Raw genomic sequence first — 21,127 nt, 5'->3', positions numbered from 1 at the left:
AGGTAAATAGGATTTTGAATAAGGAAGGCTATCACTCCATTTTGCAACGCCATGCCATACCCTGTGGACAGCGCTTGATTGGAGCTAATTTCATCCTACAACAGGACAATGACCCAAAGCACACCTCCAAATTATGCATGAACTATTTGGGGAAGAAGCAGGCAGCTGGTATTCTATCCATAATGGAGTGGCCAGCGCAGTCACCAGATCTCAACCCCATTGAGCTGTTGTGGGAGCAGCTTGACCGTATGGTACGCAAAAAGTGCCCATCAAGCCAATCCAACTTGTGGGAGGGGCTTCAGGAGGCATGGGGGGAAATTTCTCAAGATTACCTCAGCAAATTAACAGCTAGAATGCCAAAAGTCTGCAATGCTGGAATTGCTGCAAAGTGAGCATTGTTTGACGAAAGCAAAGTTTGAAGGAGAAAATTATTCTTTCTAATAAAAATCATTATTTCTAACCTTGGCAATTTCTGGACTATATTTTCTAATCATTTTGCAACTCATTTGATAAATAAAAGTATGAGTTTTCATGGAAAACACAAAATTGTCTAGGTGACCCCAAACTTTTGAACGGTAGTGTATGTACGTACAAACAGTTCAGAAAAATTTGGACAGTGACCAAAACTTCATGATTTGGGGTCCGCATGCCACTATTTTTTCTTTAAAATGAAACTAAGATGCAAATGAAATGTAGACTTTCAGGTTTAATTAAAGTGTTGAACAAAAATATCAATATTGCAACCATTTCATCTACAAAGCCTCCTCATTTCAGGGGCTCAAAGTAATTGGACAAATTAACTTTACTATAAATAAAATGTTAATTTTAATACTTTATAGAGAATCCTTTGCAAGCTATGACCGCCTGAAAGTCTGAAAGCCACGGGCGTCACCAAACACTGGGTTTCCTCCTTTGTGATGCTTAGCCAGGCCTTTACTTCAGTTGACTTCAGTTTTTGCTTCTTTGTGGGTCTTTCTGCCTTAAGTTTTGAAATGCATGCTCGATGGGGTTGAGATCTGGTGATTACTAGGCCATTGCAGAATATTCCATTTCTTTGCCATAAAAAAACTTCTGGGTTGCTTTTACAGTATGTTTTGGGTCATTGTCCATATGTACTGAAGCACCGTCCAATCAACCCTACTGCATTTGGTTGAATCTAAGCAGAAAGTATAGCCCTGTACACTTCAGAATTCATCCGGCTGCTTCTGTGTTCAGTCACATCATCAATAAACACTGGTGACCCAGTGCCTTTGGAAGCCATGCATGCACATGTCATCACACTGCTTCTACCATGTTTTACAGAAGATGTAGTGTGCTTTGGATCATGAGCCTTCTCCATAGTTTCTTTTTCCCATCATTCTGTTACCAGTTGACCTTCATCTGACCAAAAAATGCTTTTCTAGAACTGGTTTGGCTTTTTTAGATGTTTTTTGGAAAGTCTAATCTGACCTTTCTATTTGTAAGGCTTATTGATGGTTTGCACCTTGTGGTGACCTCTCTGTATTTGCTCTCATGAATTTTCTTTTTATGGTAGACATAGATGCTGAAACACCTACTTCCTGGAAATGTCCTTCACTTGGGTGCATATTGTGCACGTGTTTTTCTTCATCATGAAAAGGATTCTGTGGTCATCGACTGTTGTCTGACTTTCAGGCCGTTTTCAGCTCCCAAGCCCATCAGTGCGCTGTTTTTTTGTTGCAGAATCTAACAAACTGTTGATTCGACCACTCCTAACATTTATGCTATCTCTCTGATGGATTTATTCTTTTATTCAGCCTATTGATAGTCTGTTTCTCTTCAGATGAGAGCTCCTTTGACCGCATTTTGTGGGTTCACAGTAACAGCTTACAAATGCAAATTCCACAAATAGGTTCAGCTCCAGACCTTGTACCTGCTTAAAGAAGTTGCCTGGTTTAATTGCAGTTACTCTGTGTGACTGAAAAGTCATGAATCCCCCCCAGCACTTGCACTGTGCACTGTACTGATTCGGCGATTTCTAAGCCCGGAAAGGTGGCGATGTATGCGTTATGCATACTTCCAGCCAGAACCCGTCTAGTGGGCGTGGCCTCGCTCTATACACTTGTATTGAGCGAGGCCGCGCCCACTAGACACGCTCTGGCCAGGAGTATGCATATCGCATACATTACTACTGGCTCAGAAACCGGCGAATCCTCGCAGCGCACAGTGTGTGCTCTGGGGGATTCATAATTCTGAAGTCACACAGAGTGACTGCAGACTTTTCATTTTAGACTGGAAAACCCCTATAATTCATGATGGATTAATGATGGAATAGACTATGCACCTCATTAAAGAGCTTTTGAGATAATTGCCCAATTACTTTTGGTGCCTTTAAAAAGAGGTGAAATTACTAAACTCTTGAAATTACTAAACTCTTGTACAAAACTCAATTAGGATGTGAATACTTTCAAATTAAAGGTGAGAGTCTGCACTTTAGGCCCATAATGATTATGTTTTGGTAAGCAGCTAAATATTTATGGACCTAACAGTATAAGCACACGCAAACACTAAGACTACCATAAATATTTAAAATGCATTGATCAGTAATCTTTTTCTTACCCCAAGGTCAGCAAATGGGCCATCATACAGAGCCAATTGGGCTACTCGGCAACGGTCCCTGTTAGCTAGAGTTTGCGGGGTGCTATACCCTCCACGTAATGCATTCTCTTCTGCTATTAGAGCTTCTAGCTCCGGTGTTGCTCCTCCAGTCACCAATGTTCGGATCAGTGTTAAAATGTTATCATTGAAGTATGTCTGGGAAAACAACAATTAAAAGACAGGTTAGCAGTGAGGACATATGGGGTGTTTACCAAGATGCCATAAAGAACATCTTCTCCTTTTGTGGCTCCCTCGATTACATGCACTCTACCTTTTACTGCTGTCCTCTGTCACTTCTCTTAGATATATCTTTTAAATAGATTTATACAAAAATCATTGTGGCTAGCCTATACAAGTTTTGTTGAGCCGAAGCAATTTGGCAAAAAAATTACAACACACCCTTTAATTATTTTAACCAATTGTCTGTGTAGCAATAACAGGTCATCTGATCATAGTACCGGTTTCTGTACCCCAGGGGAGAAAAGGACACTACACAACCCTTGGTCAGGGAATAGGGCAACAAACTAAATCTTTGCGCAGGGTGAGGAAAATCTGTGCTCATCATCACACACTTATAAATATACCATTTAAGATATGCAAAAAAAATATGGTACTTGTGGTACATTATGCAGGCTTTTGGCATAAAATGAAAGATTTTACTCAGACACTTTAAATCAAGGAAGGTTATAACTGACAGGCATGGAAAGTTGACTATATGCTGAACAATAGATAGAAACATGCCTATGAGCAGTCCTAGCCTACATTAGTTTTATAATCCATTGCAGAACTTTACTCACTCAATAACCTGGTGCAGAAAATATTTCCATGGACCAGTTAATAAAGGCATCAAGATGTGTAATTGTAGGCTACTGAGTGTAGTTAAAGCATGAATGCCTTTTTAGACATGACACACATTGGTTTGGAGCCTACTTTTTGTGTTGCAAATGTCACAGCTGATTATCCCTCACTGGACTCAGGTCTTGGGTGCTGTTAAACTCTCTTTTAGCTGCTCTGACAGCAACATGTATCAATTAAACATTCAACTAAATGGTAGACAGCCGCGTGTCCTTTTAAAAAACTCTAGGGTATAAGGGAAGCTTACAAATTGTTGGCCGCGCTGACAACCTGACAGTGACTGCACGCCCGAGCCCACAATGGATGTGTTAAATATTAATGTTGTGTCATGATGATGACTACTTCATTAGAATTGTCTCCATGCTCTGTAGAAAGTGCACAAGCACAAGTTGTCAACCAGCAGACTTGGGCTTAAGGATCTAGTCTAAACAGGGACTTTCTGCTGCATTAGGTCACAGATGAAATGGGCTCTTATTACCCATCTAAAATCACTTAAATAAGCTTTAAAATACATTTGAAAAACAGTAATTAAAAACTGACATAAAAACCTGACGTATTGTCTTCCACAGGAACTATAGTGGCTGCATCAGCCTGCCTTACATAATCATACTCGTCCAAGTAGAGAACCAACTGTGTATCTTACATTAATTTGCCAAATTAAAAGCAGAAATGTCCATATGAAAATGTATTCCATGGAGAGTAGAAAAGATAGAATGGTGGAAAATCCCCACTGTCATGCAGTTTATAAAATTTAACAACATGTAATGGATATTTTGCTGCTCTAGAAATGGAATAATTTTTTTTTCAAAAATTAGATAACTGATAAAAATTGTATCTTTATACAATTCTGAGTAAGCAGCCTATGCTACATGAGCGGTTACAAGTAAACCTACAGAGCCTATCTTGTACATAATCCGGATCTGCCTGTAACTATTATTAAAACCATATATGGTGGAACACCTGTCAGATTCTCATTCCATCAAAATAATAAATGTTGAAACACAATAGGTTAAAGTGACTGTCCATCCAAGAAAAGAAAAGTTAGTATATACAGTAATGTGCAAAAGTTTTATGCAAGTGTAAAAAAAATGCTGCAAGGTAAAAATACTTCCAAATATAGAAGTGTTAATAGTTTATTTTTATCAATTGACAAAATGCAAAGTGAATGAACAAAAGAGAAATCTAAATCACATCAATATTTGGTGTGATCACCCTTTACCTTCAAAACTTGCACTAAGTCATGTAGAATTAAAGTCAGGAGTATGAGTGACCAACTATATAAAATAATGGTCATCACTTTCATATAAAGAAGATAGAATTAGCTGTGTAGAATTCTTAAAACTGGGTGATGAATAGCCAATTTTTGCTTCAATGGTGAGGTTGTGGAAGACAGTTTCATCTCACAGGTCACCATGGCAAGACTGGGCACAGCAAAAAGACAAGTGGTAGTAATATTATACCAACAAGGTCTCTTACAGGCAAACATTTCAAAGTAGCTTGGACTTTCAAGATGAGCTGCTTCAGGACACAGAAAGAAGAGGGCACCTGTGCAACAACAAGATATGGGCCCATTGTAGTACAATAGCTCATCATAAAGCAACATTCCACCTGCTTTGGAGGTTAAAGTGCCCCCCTTACCTCTTGGGATCCCTGCGAGAATGCACAATTTACACCTATAGTATGTCTGACCCTGAGGCCAATAAAACGTAGTGCAGCAGATGAAATAAACGTCATGCTTACTTCCATTTGGAATTGGAAAATGTTCAGTAGTGTCATCGGCTCAGAGCTGGCAGCAACCAGTGGTACCCAGCTACAACAATCTACTGTTCGTCGAAGTCTGGCCAGAAGTGGCCTTTATAGAAGAACTGTGGCCAAAAAACATACCTTCGAGATGGAAACAAGAACAAGTGACAAGTAATATACCCATTTCTTCCTGTGTAGCACCTCAGACCACCAGCCCCTGTGGTCTGAGGTGCTATACAGGGAGAAATAGGTATGCTACTTATTCATGTACATTCCTTGCTATATTGTGTTTAGCTTTGATCATGTACCTTGCATGTTACACTCTTCATACCATGCTGAGTGAAAATATAATGATTTCTCAGTGACAAAGAAGAGACAATCCACTTCACCATTTGCCATCACGTAATAATAGGTCAGTATAGAAATATTATCACACAACCTTTATTCATAAAGAATAAAGAACATAAAACAAAACAAAAATTTCATTAAGTTTGGGGGAAAAAAAGTGATACTTACCGCACTCATGAGTGAATCCAGCACGCTTACAGCAAAGGCAGTGCCACAGGCAAAAGGCTGTGTTAGGTACAGCTCAGTGTCTGGGTCATCATCATCATCCTGGTCCAGGAACTGAACATTGGAATCATTCACTGCAAGCCATAAAGACCACGTTATGAAGCTGTAGAACATAGCAGTATACTGATTTGGTCTTAACGTATACCGTATATAAATGCAATGCAACAACAATATTGTAAAATTCTTATATTGCTTCTGACCAACTAAATTTAATCTAAGAGGATAAAACATACTCTTATATTTTCCATTTGGAAAGATCAGATGCTAATTTGTTAGAGAATCTGAATCAGATATTAGAGGCTGTCCCTTAGGATTCTGCACTGGAATCGCAGTTTGACTTACTGCAGTTCTACATATGGATTAGCCTCGTTGAGCGGGGTGCTCACCACAGTTTCCTCATGGAATACTCTTTGGTATGTGACATATAATTTTTTTTCCCTACAGCACCAATTTCATATCCAAGTTGTTTCTATAAAGATGCAAGTTTGCCATTAAAACAAATGGGAGGTGGTTTCTGGGCAGAAACCAATGGGAGAAAGGGTTCGGTGATAGGACCGAAACATCGCCACATGGGCTAATAAAGTACACACTTTTTGCCTATTCATAGAGTTCTGCCTCTTCTTATCTTTATGTATCTAAAGGATTATGGGATTGTTAGTTCAGGAGAATCTCTTATTATCTATCTATCTATCTATCTATCTATCTATCTATCTATCTAATATCTATCTATCTAATATCTATCTATCTCATATCTATCTATCTCATATCTATCTATTTACCTAAATATCTATCTATCACACCTAATCTATCACATCTATCTTACTATATACAATCTATCGAATAGCATAGCAATACTGAGGCGCAGTTCATTTATGTCTCAAGTAACTCATAGCTTTGCACCATTATAGGAGGTCAATAAAATATTATTGCCAAGAATGTATGAAATATCCTCAAGGGTAATGTATGTATGCAAACATGCATAGATGAAAGGTGTAGCAGGTAGGTGCACATGGTAGATTTATCCTGCACTGTTTCAGCAAGTTCCTTTCTGCTACATATGTCTCAGAACCTTCCACTGCCCCCAAGAAAAGCTGGCTATCTGCTCTTCAATAACCCAAGAGCTTGATCACACTAGAGAAGTCAGAAATGAGAAATAAACACTCGGAAAAAAGCTGCGAGGCATATGGAATCTTGAGCTTTTTGCCTTTTGAATCATGTCTCCCTTGTCTGAACAGCCAATCATACTGACAGACAAACAGGAGCTAGGGGCAGCAAGGTATCAGCTCTGTTATAAGAAAACATTCTGTATCAGAGGTTATTGTGATCAAAGCCATACTGATGTTGGCGTGAGAGCCATGAACAGAAAATCGTTACAGAAGATGCAAACCAGTTCACTTAAAACTAGAGCCACACACAAGTACAGAACAGAAGCAACCAGGACCAAAGCACTGCATGATAATGCTGGAAAGGCAATGTTTCATTGACAGCCAAAAGAAAAAAAAAGTTTTGAAAATACTAGATGGAAATAAAACAAAAGATCACAAGAAATATATATAAATACAATCAGTTATATGCAGATCAGGGGTGCAACCAGATCAACAGCAGAGGATAACGCTGTTATATATATCTCCTTAGGTACCAGGTACTATTAAATGAACCAGAGTTGCCAACCGTCCAGAAACTCCTGGACAGTTTGTGAATTTCGGGTATTTTTTCCAGTGTCTATGAAAAAAAAAGACGTCACTGTGATTTTTACTTAGAGGGCGGTGGTACTTGAGCAGATCATTGTGAATGTAATTATCATTTCACAGCTCACTGTATATGCTGATAATGGGTGTATGACATTTCCCATTTTATTTTTCCAAATTATCGGTAAAAAAAAAAATGTGTCTTTTATTTTTGGATAAGCTGTCCAGAAAAAAAAAAAATTAAAGTTGGCAACCGTGAAATGGACTCCCCCACAGAAAGACGTCTTTCAGGTCACAGGCTTCCCTCACATGGTCAGAGTTCTGCATCTTGTTGGGTCACTTGATACGATCTATGAGGAAGGATCGCATAACCTTCATATAATATATATAAAATCTTGTGGGGAACAGCCCAGGCGAAAGAGCCATAAAACTATTAGAGCGTTTTCTTAATAAAAGCATTATTTCTTTTTGAAGGGGATGATTACATTAATGCAGAGAAAAGCAAAAGGTAGAAAATTAAAAAATTACAGGGAGAGTTCAAATGACCCTAATCACTTACATGTCTGAGGGCAGAATCAATAGAGCATTTGCAGCACTTGAGCTCAGGGCAATTATTTTTATTATTTTATATATGTATATATATATATATACACATACATATATATATATATTTTAAATAGTGTTTCCTGGTTGCGCCTCTCATGGGGGCAGCCATATAATATCCACAGCCACAACAAGGTAATGAAAGAAGAGACGCTTCTTCTTACCCAACTCTGTAATTATTGGTATGTGAGTTCCACTGTTTTTTTCCTGACTGAATGAAATCAAAGGTAGCAGTTTGCCAGGCTTAGCTGAAGGGTGCAAGTGTTAGAAAGGTACAAGGCAGGAGGGGATCAAAGAGAAAAGACAGAAAGAGGGTGAGGTAATAAGGCAGCTCAGTGAGTGAGCAGGTGAACGGTACACACAGAGAAGGAGGAGAGTAAAGCAGAGGGTAGACAGTTGTGAAACCAGTAAAACAAATTGCAACGTGATCTCATATACAATCTACGGCATTGCATATGAGGAATATATCATATGCAAGTCTACGGTATAAAGTTAAAAGATATAAAGCCCTATATATATATTTATGGTCACTGCCTATTATAACCTTAGAAACACAACCCAATGTTTCCATATACACTCCGCACCCTTGAAATTGTAACACTAACAAGAAGAAGTCACGGAACTGTGGAAATCACAGAGTAGAGACATGTTACTGATATGCAAATGATGAAAAAATGGAAACAACATTTTCAATATATCTCAATTTATTCAGTATCAAATATGAATGCCAGACGCAGAAATATATGTTTAGGCCCTGCAGGCTGATCACAGGAGCAAAAGTAATATGCGGCCTGGTGGCTGCACAAGGTGCTGTAAGACAAAATCAACGTAACACCGAGCTGTTAGCTGGACCCCGCTAGTCTTCATGCCACACCATAATTCCGGAAGTAGTGACCGATGTTATGTTCATTCGTGAAGACCTCTTCATGGCATTGGTCTCCAGACCAATCTTTGGCATTCAATGCATCCAAGACAAAAGCAGGACTCATCCCTGAAGAGGATTCCAGCCTCCACTGCCATCTTGCTCTGCACTGAGATAGCTTTTGAAAGACGTGGCATGAGGTCACCGGTAGCTAGACATCTGGCTCATTGCCCAATGTTGTGATGGTTTGTGTAGACACTCTATGATGCCTTAATCTTGGTATGTGATGTTCAGTTTCACTTGCAGTACAGAACCATTTGAAATTCTAGAACTAGTGGTACAGCCATTTCTTCAAAGTGTCCCGGGAGCCATTTTTCAGGATGACAACTCCAGGCCACATGTTCCTCATGCTACTATGAGCAGGCTACATGGCTGAATCGTGCTACCATGGCCTGCAGTGTGTACTGATTTGTCTCCCATTAAGCAGATTTGGGTCATTGGTCGGCAACTGTAAAAAGGAGCTGGCAGTAGTGGATCGTGATGATTTGCCCAAATACATTCAGCGCGGCAGAACATTCCTCACAGCCATTAATAACCTCATTGAAATCAGCCAAGGCATGTAAGTATGGGGATTTCTGCATGTGGTGCTCATAATTGATACTGAATAAATCAACATGTTTTGCAAATTTTGTTTACATGTTTTCATAATTTGCATATCATTAATATATCTATCCATCAACTGATTTCTATGATTTTATGACATTTCCTTCTTGGTGTTGCAATTTCAATATTGAGAAGTGTGATTGCAGTCTTGTCCACATTTATTCAAAGCGTGAGGCCAAGCAAGGCAACCGCAATTCTGCCAAACCATCGCTGCTATGTGTGGCCTTACCCTAATACATATCAATATAAAGCTATTTCTTTTGTATTAACATCTCATTAATATCTCATAGATATATTGCATATTTACATGAAAAGATAAAATTCCTTAATATTTTTAGCTGGCAAGAATGTGAAAGTAACATGAAAAATAAAAATCCAAAGAGATAATAATATACTTATGTATATTAATGAGGGGACAATCTGCGTCCTGTATACGCTATGGTTCTAATAAACGGCACAGCAATATAAGCATCAAAACATATACTGGAGCGATCAGTGATGAAATAAATTAAGGTTTTCTGAAAGCACCACTCCAGCGTTTTTTTCTTTCAGAGCTGGAGTGGTGCTAATAATGTTAGTTCCCTGCCTCTAGTATTATACTCAATAGCTGCTGTCTTCAGCTCTTCATGGCACTGCTCCGGTCCGGCTCCCCATCTTGCAACTTCTGACTGATCGGAAATGGTCAATAGCACTCAATGTAAGTCTATGAGAGCCTTGTTTTGGCCTCGTTCTGGCCTTCATAGACTTACACTGAGTTGTGACTTCCGGATCGCACAGCAAACACTGGAGCAATCCGTTAGGTCACAAACTGCTGAAGATGACTGGAGCGTAACAGAAGACAGTAGAAAGAGAGTATAATACCAGGGACGGGCAACTTACATTAGTGACACCACTGGAGTGGAGTGGGGTTACTAATGTAAGTAATGTAAGTGGAGTGGTGCTTTAAAATTATTTAAACGGAAAGCATGCCAATGCCATATGTATGGCATCCGTGTTCTGTCAATTGTTTTTCACGGTCCTATTTATTAGATTGGATGAATATGGCATTTTTCCATCTTTTTTAATTGTGGACTGCTGACAAAATTACAAAAAAAATAACGTGAAATAAGCCACTGGCAATAATGTGTCTGTGCTAGCCCTTTAAAATCTTACTACCAAACATATGTGAACAAGACCTTATTCAGTCATTCTGCATTGCCACAATGGATTTCCATAGAAAGTATCTTACCAAGCTCAGTAATGATGGGAATGTTGGCCCCTGTGGTAATTGATGGCTGCCTTGCTAGACCATGCACTGGACTGTTGTCGGGAGAAGATCGGTCCATCCCTGGCGGTGTAAAACCTTCAAAACAAAATGAGCAGATCGTAATAGTCACAAATATAGAACAAGTTACATAATACATTTCTTAATTTGAGACTCAGGTGAACAAAGGGTTGTACGGCATTGGAAACATAAGTCTGTCCAAAACATAGTCACGCCTCTCTGTCAGATTAGTCTGATATTGTAGCTTCGCTGACATAAATGCAATATATGGTTGAACTGCAATATCACACAAATCATGTGCACAGGTGTGGTACAGTTTCCGGAAACAAACAGCCATGTTTTTATAATTATGTACACGGTTTTACAATCTAGTTCCCAATCCAGTGTATGTACCTGCTGAGAATGTATGGTCATGTTGCACTGCTTCATGTCCAAATCTCTGCTCTTCTGGAAGACTCAACTCATCCACGCATTGCTCGGATGGCTTTTCGATTTCTGAAACACCACATAATGCTTTCTTTTTTGTTTGGGTGGGTTTGAAGAGGAGCTGTATACTGCATGGTGTCAGATTTAGAGTTGGCTAAATTTATTCGAATGGACTGAATTCAACTCGAACTTAACAGAAATAAGTATTCTCCGGAGTGCGGATCTTTTGTAATTTGATCGGGGCAAAACACCTCACCTCTCTGACCACCTCTGCTACTGGCTCTTCTCCTTACGGTCCTTGGCACCTCTTCTAAGTTACCACCATGTGCTGAAACGCCATGCCTCTTCATGTTAGACCAAGACCTCTGGCCTTAAGCAGGCCTAGGACTGCTCTCTGATTGTGCAAAGTAAGGTCACGGCGACATGATCGTCATGACATGAGCCTGGACCGCCAACTGCTACTAAGCGCAGACCTTAGAACACACATGCCCAGGGGCATCCTTGGGCTTAGTCGTGGCTGGAAGATCTGGCCTAGCATGAAGATGTCTGGGATTCAATGAGAGGAGGCAGTAGGAAAAGGCGCCAAGGACTGTACGGGGGACAGTGAGCATCGGAGGTGAGCGGTGAAGTGAGCATTAGTTGTTACATCTTATGTTTATTATACCCTGGGGTCTCCCCAGACCCCAACACATAATACAGGACATTTTAATCTGCTGAGAATCAATTAGCTGCACATCAAATATCCCGTTAAAATCCTCATGATTTGGCAAATTTGAATCTGTTTATTTTTGGATGACTTTTTCACTAAACAATCACCTAAACCCTTTAATTTGGTGTATAACTTTTGTGCGTTTTTATGTGTATCATTACCTATAGCAAAATGAATTTAAGGCCTCATTCAGACTTCTGTGATTTTTCACATACGCAAAAAAAATTGTCCGAGGGTCATCAGTGTTTTAGATTCAAGTTTCCTCAGTGTTTGCACCGTGTGTCAGCTTTACCATCAGATTTATCAGTGATTTCTCCATATGGATAAATAAATAAATCAATGACAAAGCTTCTCTCATACATTACAATATTATGTTAAACACAAAAACACCAAGAATGTAGCCACATGTAGGAGGGTTTTTATCAAGGACCAGTTGGTCAATATAAAATACTCATAGTATCAAAATTGTGTGCTATATGGACAAAAAATAAATGGCAGACCATTTGGATGAAAACACAACAAACAAGAGAATCACCGAACGTCGGGTCCAATTAACAGTATGGCAATAGTTGGTATACATAAAAAACCTTTAATGAAGTACTGGTTGCAGTGACACTACAAGCACAAGAATGCCCGCATTCAATTACAAAAATTAGATGTATGAGTCATAATAAAAGGATCAAATAAGGAATATACATGTAAACAATGTCAATATAATATGTATGTCAGGTATCCCCCTGACGAAGGACTCCCCGTCCGAAACACACGTCGGGGTTGCCCAGCATTCAGACATAGGATCGTTCTATCAGGTATGCCAATCAGCATTGCCTCCCTCCGTGACTAGCCCTTCACACTATTTATATTGATCACTAGGTCTTCCCTGCCATGAGGGCATCACATATCAGTAATCATTCATCATGGGCACTGTAGGAGTTAGGCACTGTTATACTACCATTGATTACAGTTCTGTATGGGGTGCCCATTAATATACCACTATCGGTTTTGTAATTGATCGATCTAATTATTCATATTTCTATAATTATAATCATTGAAGTATTATTTTAGTGTATTAAATGGGCACAGCATACCATTATTTGTGTACCTATTGGTAGTACCTTGGTCTCCATATATCACCACTTTTTATACTGTACCTGCTGGTGGTGTCTTGGTTCCTATATACTACCACCCTTTGCACCCGCTGGTAATACCTGGGTTTTTACATACCTTATATTGACATTGTTTACATGTATATTCCTTATTTGATCCTTTTATTATGACTCACACGTCTAATTTTTGTAATTGCATGCGGGCATTCTTGTGCTTGTAGTGTCACTGTAACCAGTACTTTAATAAAGGTTTTTTATGTATAACAACTATTGCCATACTGTTAATTGGACCCGACTTTCGGTGGTTCTCTTGTTTGTTGTGATTACAATATTATGGCACGGACATGTACATAGACTATAACGTACATGTTATATCCATGAAAAGCACATATAGATCAGGTACATGGGAAACAGACATATAAATGAGATCTTACATTGACAACTGAAGTAATCTAGAGATGTTCTTGATGGCTTTTTCATTTACTGATGATTACATTTTGGAATATTTGCCAACAACAACAACCATGGCCTTGTATTCCACAATGCACCAACACGTAACAATAATCCATCCCAATAGTAATCAGCCTTGATCTGAAAGTGGTCCAGCAATCACAAAAGCCACATGTTGTCCCCCTTTCCCCAATAATGGGACTGAGACTGGATGGAGTAGAAGCAGGTATAGAAAGGTTTAACAAATCGGACTTTCTAAGCATTTAGCACCCACCAGAAGCCTTCAAAGGGGTCTCTGCACATTCCCTTTTATATACTGACAGAATAGAAAAAAGCATTATTTCTCAGCTCTCAAAAGCAAGCAGTGACCCTGATTTTCCTGCTATGTGACAAGTCTGTACCTTCAGTGAGTGATGGCACATGTATAATGCAAGGCCTTGCACAGACACATCCATCAAGAAACACTGACTGCTGGAAAGCACAGCTGGGAGGAGAAATCACCGCCACTCCAATCTCAAGATAGTTAACAAGGCTACAGCAAAGTGATGTCATTTAAAGCTGTAAGCGCTCGGTCCCCACAATATTCAGCGTGGCACTCAGCACATGCAGTCCATTAAATACCATAGTTATTTTTATTATTTTATAGCTTGATAACAATTGCTGGCCTCAATGATGATCGCTGTCATTGATTACGTTATCTGTCTGAATACAGTCTGAGAAGTATTGGCTTCATAATAGATGTGGGCAAGCAGAACAAACAGAATTTGTAGCAGGAGCGGTCCTTAAATCACATTGCCCTCTGGTGGCTGCCTAAAGTATCACAAGATGTGTCTAGTTGCAGTCTAGTGTCTTTTTGCAGGATTGCATTCTTGGTCATTATTTTATGATGTTTACACATAATGCAACTGAGTAGAATAAATCAGACGTGAAAGACAACAAAACAATATACATTTAAGTTCAGAGATAGAGGAGGTAAGATTTACTATTGACATATACACTACATATAACATAAATGTTGTTCTCTATATGTTTTTGGTCAGAACTGAAACATTATTAAAAAAAACACCCATGTAAAGTATGGCATTGTTCTGTATGCTGCGTGGCTAAGAATCCACTTGGTACACAATTGAGGTGATCCACCTGAATAGGAGCGGCGATGCAATGCTCAGCAATGTCTTGTCCCGCTCCGCTCAGTGTGCGATTTCTTCCCTCCCAAATATTCCATGATTGGAACTGTGATTGGTGTTATTGAAAAGATGAAGTGTTTAACAACCACAGCAACTCAGTCAAAAAGTGGAGGACCATTTAAAGTTACAGAGCGGGGTTGTCCAGTCCTGATGTGCATAGTACATAATAGTCACTAATGCTCCACTGAATAATGGCAGAGTCCAAACCTCCTCTGGCATTAACATTAGAATAAAAAATGCAGTGGGAGCTTAATGGTATGGATTTCCATTACCGAACCACAGCATGCAAGCTTTACATCATCAACCACAATGCCAAGTGTCAGATTGAGTGGTGTAAAGCACACCACCATAGGCGGATTATAATGAGGGCAATCCGGGCCACCGCCCGGGGCCTCGGGCCTCCAGGGGGCCCGGGGCTCCGGGGTGTCTATGTCCAAATTGCCCTCATTATATGTGCGGCGCCGCGGCACATACTGGCAGACAGTGGCGGGGGAGCTTCTTCTCCGGCCGGGCCAGCACTGCAGCAGTTAACTTCCCTGTGCTGGCCCGGCCGCGTCACTGCTAGGAGACACGGCCATGTGCGCGGCTGTGTCTCCTAGCTGTAACGTCACGCAGTGCGCGCCCTGCACTGCTACTTACCACCGGAGAGGAGCAGGACTGGAGCCGAGCCGGGGGATGGTGAGTCTGTGTGTGTGTGTGTGTGTGAGAGAGAGTGTGTATGTGTGCGAGTAAGTGTGTGTATGTGTGATTGAGTGAGTGTGTGTGTGTGTGCAGGCAGATATCATTGTGTGATGTCTGTTTAAATGTATTTTTGTGTTTCAAATATGTTTATGCGTGTATGTATATGTCTGTATATGTTTGTGTGTGCGTGACTGCGTGTGGCCTCCCGCTGTCTCTGGGGGGGGCGCCGTGCGGCCTCCCGCTGAGTATAGATGGCGCTGTGCGGCCTCCTGCTGTGTATAGATGGCTACATGCGGCCTCCCGCTGTGTATAGATGGCGCCGTGTGGCCTCCCGCTGTGTATAGATGGCGCCGTGTGGCCTCCCGCTGTGTATAGATGGTGCCGTGCGGCCTCCTGCTGTGTATAGATGGCTACGTGCGGCCTCCCGCTGTATATAGATGGTAGCGCTACGTGCGGCCTCCCGCTGTGTATAGATGGTGCTGTGCGGCCTCCCGCTGTGTATAGATGGTGCTGTGCGGCCTCCCGCTGTGTATAGATGGTGCTGTGCGGCCTCCTGCTGTGCATAGATGGCTACATGCGGCCTCCCGCTGTGTATAGATGGCGCCGCGTGGCCTCCCGCTGTGTATAGATAGCGCCGTGCGGCCTCCCGCTGTGCATAGATGGCTACGTGCGGCCTCCCGCTGTATATAGATGGCTATGTGTGGCCTCCCGCTGTGTATAGATGGCTACGTGCGGCCTCCCGCTGTGTATAGATGGCTACGTGCGGCCTCCCGCTGTGTATAGATGGCTACGTGCGGCCTCCCGCTGTGTATAGATGGCTACATGCGGCCTCCCGCTGTGTATAGATGGCTACGTGCGGCCTCCCACTGTGTATAGATGGCTACGTGCGGCCTCCCGCTGTGTGTAGATGGCGTCGTGCGGCCTCCCGCCGTGTTTAGATGGCTACGTGTGCTCAATATTGAGTCATACAATTAATGTAAGGTTATGTGCCCACGATGCAGAAATGCTCCGGATTTTTTTTGAGCGTTTCTGCATCTCCCTGGCAGAAAAAATGCATGCGGATTTTACATGCGTTTTCCTGCCAGGGACATGCGGATGTGAAGCGTTCTTCACATGCATTTCCGCATGCGGGTTAACAAGCGCTTTTCCAAGCGATTTTAGCATCACTTGGAAAGTGCTTGACAACTTGGTCACACTATATAAATCCATGCAACCGGCATGGATTTATATAGTGTGACCGTAAAAGAATGATAAAAAATAAATATATACTTACCTTCTGATGGCCTGCCAACGTCAGCGGTCGCGTGACCCATCACATGACTTAATGACGTCACGGCAGGTCCTTTTCAGACCATCATGAGCTGCCGGAAAGCCAGGACGCATCGGATAAAGACACCGGGGGCCATCAGAAGGTAAGTATAATATTTATTTTATTCTTTTTTTCTACAGGTACTATGGTACCCGGGTCCGGAGGAGAGTCTCCTGTCCTCCAGACCTGGGTACCATCCGCACATTGAAACGCATGGAATCCACATGTACAGATGCAGTGATGCGGATTACATGCGTTCCAATGCAAGTCAATGGCGGCGAAAACGCCGAGCTTCCACAAAATAATTGGTAATGCTGCGGATTTTTCCGCAATGATAATCCGCAGCGGAAATTTCCGCAGCATGTGCACAGCACATGCGAATTATCATTGGGGAACATGGCAGACCTTCTACCAAGCATTTTTTAAGCGTTTCTGCAGCGGAATTGCTTAAAAAACGCATAGTGGGCACACAGCCTAAAAAAAATTATTATAATTAATATTGTTCCAAATTTCACGTTAACTATCACATGATCTATCACAGGGGATCATGTGACATGTGATACATCAGGTGTGTTTGTGTGGGGGGGGGGCGCGCCTTCTAAACTGCCCGGGGCCCTTGCTACTCTTAATCCACCCCTGCACACCAGCACTAGATTCTGGAACATTGGAAACATGGAGTAATGCATTACACTTCTCTATAAGTGATGGACAAGTTTGGATGGGGCGAATACGACAATAACATTACTCGCCTGAGTGCATTGTGCCAACTGTAAAGTTTGCTAGAGGAGGCTGTTTGTTGTTTTTCAGGGGTTGGTAGTTGGGCTTGGCCACTTAGTTCCAGTAAAAGGAAATCTTAATGCATTAGCATACCAAGACATTTTTGTCAATATGCTCCCAACTTTGTAGAAACAATTTGGAGAAGGTACTTTTCTGTTCCAGCATGACTGTGCCCAGCAGGCTCGGGGTCAGCACCCGGCGCACCCGGGGCCCTGAGCAGGCGGGGGGGCCCACTCGCTGTCGGGCACCCCTGTGCGCTATGGGACCCGTGAGCGGAAGAGTGCGGTGCCGGTGCCAGCGCCCACCCCCCCCCCCCCCGCTTGCTCAGGGCCCCGGCAGCCTGGACAATACTTACCTCTCCCCGTGCCTCAGGGGCAGGTCCTGTCTCTTCCGCGGCTGCTGCACTGTGTCGTCTCAGGTCAGAGAGTGTGGTGACATCTTTCTTTGAGCAGTCACAGCGCAGAGTGGGAACACGGCGGCGCGGGTGAGGAGTCCGGAGCAGCGGCAGCAGGTGAGAAGTGAGTATTTGATTTTTTTTTCTTTATGTATGGAGGCATGTGGCATTATATGGGGGGGGGATGACATCCTGCATGGGGCATTATATGGGGGGGGAAGTGACATCCTGCATGGGGCATTATATGGGGGGGAAGTGACATCCTGCATGGGGCATTATATGAGGGGGAAGTGACATCCTACATGGGGCATTATATGGGGGGGGAGTGACATCCTGCATGGGGCATTATATGGGGGGAAGTGACATCCTGCTTGGGGCATTATATGGGGGGGAAGTGACATCCTGCATGGGGCATTATATGGGAGGAAGTGACATCCTGCATGGGGCATTATGTGGGGGGGGAGTGACATCCTGCATGGGGCATTATGTAAGGGAGAACAGCCTGCATGGGGCATTATGTGGGGGAACAGCCAGCATGGGGCATTATGTGGGGGGCACTGCCTGCATGGGGCATTATGTGGGGGGGGGGCAGCCTGCATGGGGCATTATGTAGGGGGGGGGACAGCTTGCATGGGGCATTATGTGGGGGGGACAGCCTGCATGGGGCATTATGTGGGGAGCACAGCCTGCATGGGGCATTATGTGGGGTGCAGTATTCTGTATGGAGCATTATATGGAAGCCAGTATTCTGTATGGAGTGTTATAAGGGGACCAGTATCCTGTATGGAGCGTTATATGAAGGCCAGTATCCTGTATGGAGCATTATATGGGGGCCAGTATCCTGTATGGAGCATTATATAAAGGCCAGTATCCTGTATGGAGCATTATATAAAGGCCAGTAGCCTGTATGGAGCGTTATATGGGGGCCAGTATCCTTTATGGAGCATTATATGAGGGCTAGTATCCTGTATGGAGCATTATATGGGGGCCAGTATCCTGTATGGAGCTTTATATGAGGGCAAGTATCCTTTATGGAGCATTATATGGAGTCCATTATTCTGCATGGAGCAATATATGGGGCCCATAATACTGTATGGAGTACTATGTGGTGCCCATAATACTGTATGGAGGACTATACTGTCCGGTATGCACTGTGCACTGGGAGGATTCGCTGGTTTCTGAGCTATTGTAGAATTTACAATAGATATCACTCATGTAATGTAAGAAGTGAAATCTTCGGCATTGTACTATATATATATATTTCTCTGCGGTATCTGTGCATCATGAATCGTGGTATGTGTTAAAGGGGCCCACTGAGACTCTTTCACCCAGGGCACACAAAGCCTAGAGCTGGCCCTGGTGCCCAGTGTACAAAGCAAGGTGCATAAAGTCATGGTTTGGGGAGTTTGGCATTGATGGACTTGTCTGGCCTGAACGGAGAACTGATCAACACCATCCAACACCTTGTGAATAAACTAGAGAGCCAGGTCCTCTCCACCAATGTAAATGTCTCAGAAATGCTCTTCTAAATGATTGCGTACAAATTCCCACAGACACCTCCAACCTATTGTAGAAAGCCTTCACAGAAGAGTAGAAGCTGTTATATATGCAAAAGGGGAGACCAAATCCATAGAATGGGATATCATAAAAGCTTCTTTAGGTGTATTGTGTAGGTGTTCCAATAGTTTTGTCCATATATTATATGAAATAGTCACATTACTGCTGGTGACACTAAATTGGTCTTCTTTGGAAGAAGAGGCCTTAGAGTACAGTACATGAGTTTTGACCCTAACTGCCATAGACAGTGAGGTACTGGAGTACAGTATCCTGACTAACGGAGCTTATTTCACCTTTACCAAACACTGTCTGCACTTACTAGCATTGTATACTTTAAAAATATTACTGCAGGGTCATCTAAGGGCTAAAAAATGTTTGTGGAATAGCCCAAATACATGATAACAGCCAGCAGCAAATGATCCACTCCAATGGCAGCTTTGAAAAAGGTTGCACTGTATTGTGTCCAGGACTTTGTCATCCTTTTAGAACCTGCACCCATAGGATAATCACCAGATTCTCTAGTGGGTCACTTTTCATATTCATAATACAAAATTGTTCACGTGTAAATATTCCATGATTTCAAGGGTGACAATAGTTAGTTACTTAATGATCTCCTGGGGGTCCATCTATTAGGACCCTCAGCGATCTTGTGAACAGGGCTCTGGAACCTTTGCTTACAAGGCTTGCCAGCCTGCATCTAAAGGCAAAAACAAACTTATGCTCTGTTTCTTGTCCAAAAACTTGAGCTATGATATGTGTAAATCAAGCAGGGTATACCTTGGGAACACTAAGGGCAAACTATTCCTAAGGGGTTAAATCTGTCCAAAGGAAAAAAGAGGAGTTGTTCCAATTCCCTTTTGCTGCTTATGGGAAAATTATGCAGATGAAAACTTGATTAGGGTGATTTTGTGCGGCTCAATTTGGACTTTTAATCTATTAAACTCCTATAAATGAGGCAGAGGAATCCCTCCCCTGGCACTGCTGTAATAACCTCCACATAGAGTTTTTACAAGGATCACTGTTTAACTGCTGTAGATTAGACCAAATTTAGTGGTGCCTGGGTGACGTGTTTCTGGGAGTCCCTGGTAAGATCTTTTACATCACAGCACAATATGCAGAAAAAAAATCAGCAAATGAATAGCTAGTTGTGGTCTCTGAGCATCTTCTCAGCAGATGTGACCTTGATTACCCATTGTTCAAGTGGTCCTAAGCACCTGAGCAAACAGTGGCCTTGTTTTTGCTTTTGGACGCAATTAGAAAAATATAATAAGATATGTAGTCAATTTAAGCAGTGATTAGCAAAAATCTAATGACACAGTCTTAATGATAATCTCCTTATGCAAGTCCCTGAGGAGTCTGCAGAGAGATGAGGGGCTTTCATGCTCCTTGCATTGTAGTAAAATGACTTTAGGTAGACCTATTGTAGTACAGAGTGTTACACTTGTAATACTCTCCTGCTGTGATAATGCACAATGAGTCACTTATGTAAATTTTCCTATGGATCAGCAGCAAAATGTGTTACAAGTATCATTTAAATACTAAATCTATGACATACTAAACTTACATATAGACTAATAACTTTATTACCAGCGATCGGTGCATTTCAAAATGAAGTTATTGGACTTCATTAAAAGCAAACTATCACTATGTGTTGCCACCTAATC

General features: G+C 41.9%; 1 protein-coding gene across 21 annotated transcripts in view; it reads right to left on the bottom strand.

Annotated features, from left to right (window-relative positions):
• Window positions 1-21,127, bottom strand: part of KCNMA1 (potassium calcium-activated channel subfamily M alpha 1) — a 731,255-nt gene that overhangs the window by 43,900 nt on the left and 666,228 nt on the right. For 12 of the 21 annotated variants that reach the window (XM_073686045.1, XM_073686039.1, XM_073686043.1 and 9 more), the window contains 4 exons: window positions 10,832-10,945; window positions 8,243-8,326; window positions 5,731-5,861; window positions 2,578-2,772 (listed from right to left, as the gene is read on the bottom strand). In XM_073686045.1, the coding sequence (XP_073542146.1) occupies window positions 2,578-2,772; window positions 5,731-5,861; window positions 8,243-8,326; window positions 10,832-10,945 (524 nt within the window). The remainder of the gene's footprint in view (window positions 1-2,577; window positions 2,773-5,730; window positions 5,862-8,242; window positions 8,327-10,831; window positions 10,946-21,127) is intronic. The other 9 variants (XM_073686049.1, XM_073686056.1, XM_073686051.1 and 6 more) reach the window with 1 other exon arrangement.

Source organism: Phyllobates terribilis, unplaced genomic scaffold (assembly GCF_046119375.1).
Source record: "Phyllobates terribilis strain yellow unplaced genomic scaffold, ASM4611937v1 Scaffold_5__5_contigs__length_657084704, whole genome shotgun sequence".
Classification (NCBI taxonomy): Eukaryota; Metazoa; Chordata; class Amphibia; order Anura; family Dendrobatidae; genus Phyllobates; species Phyllobates terribilis.
Note: the sequence above shows the minus strand (reverse complement) of the source record. Positions and strands in the feature narration are given on the sequence as shown.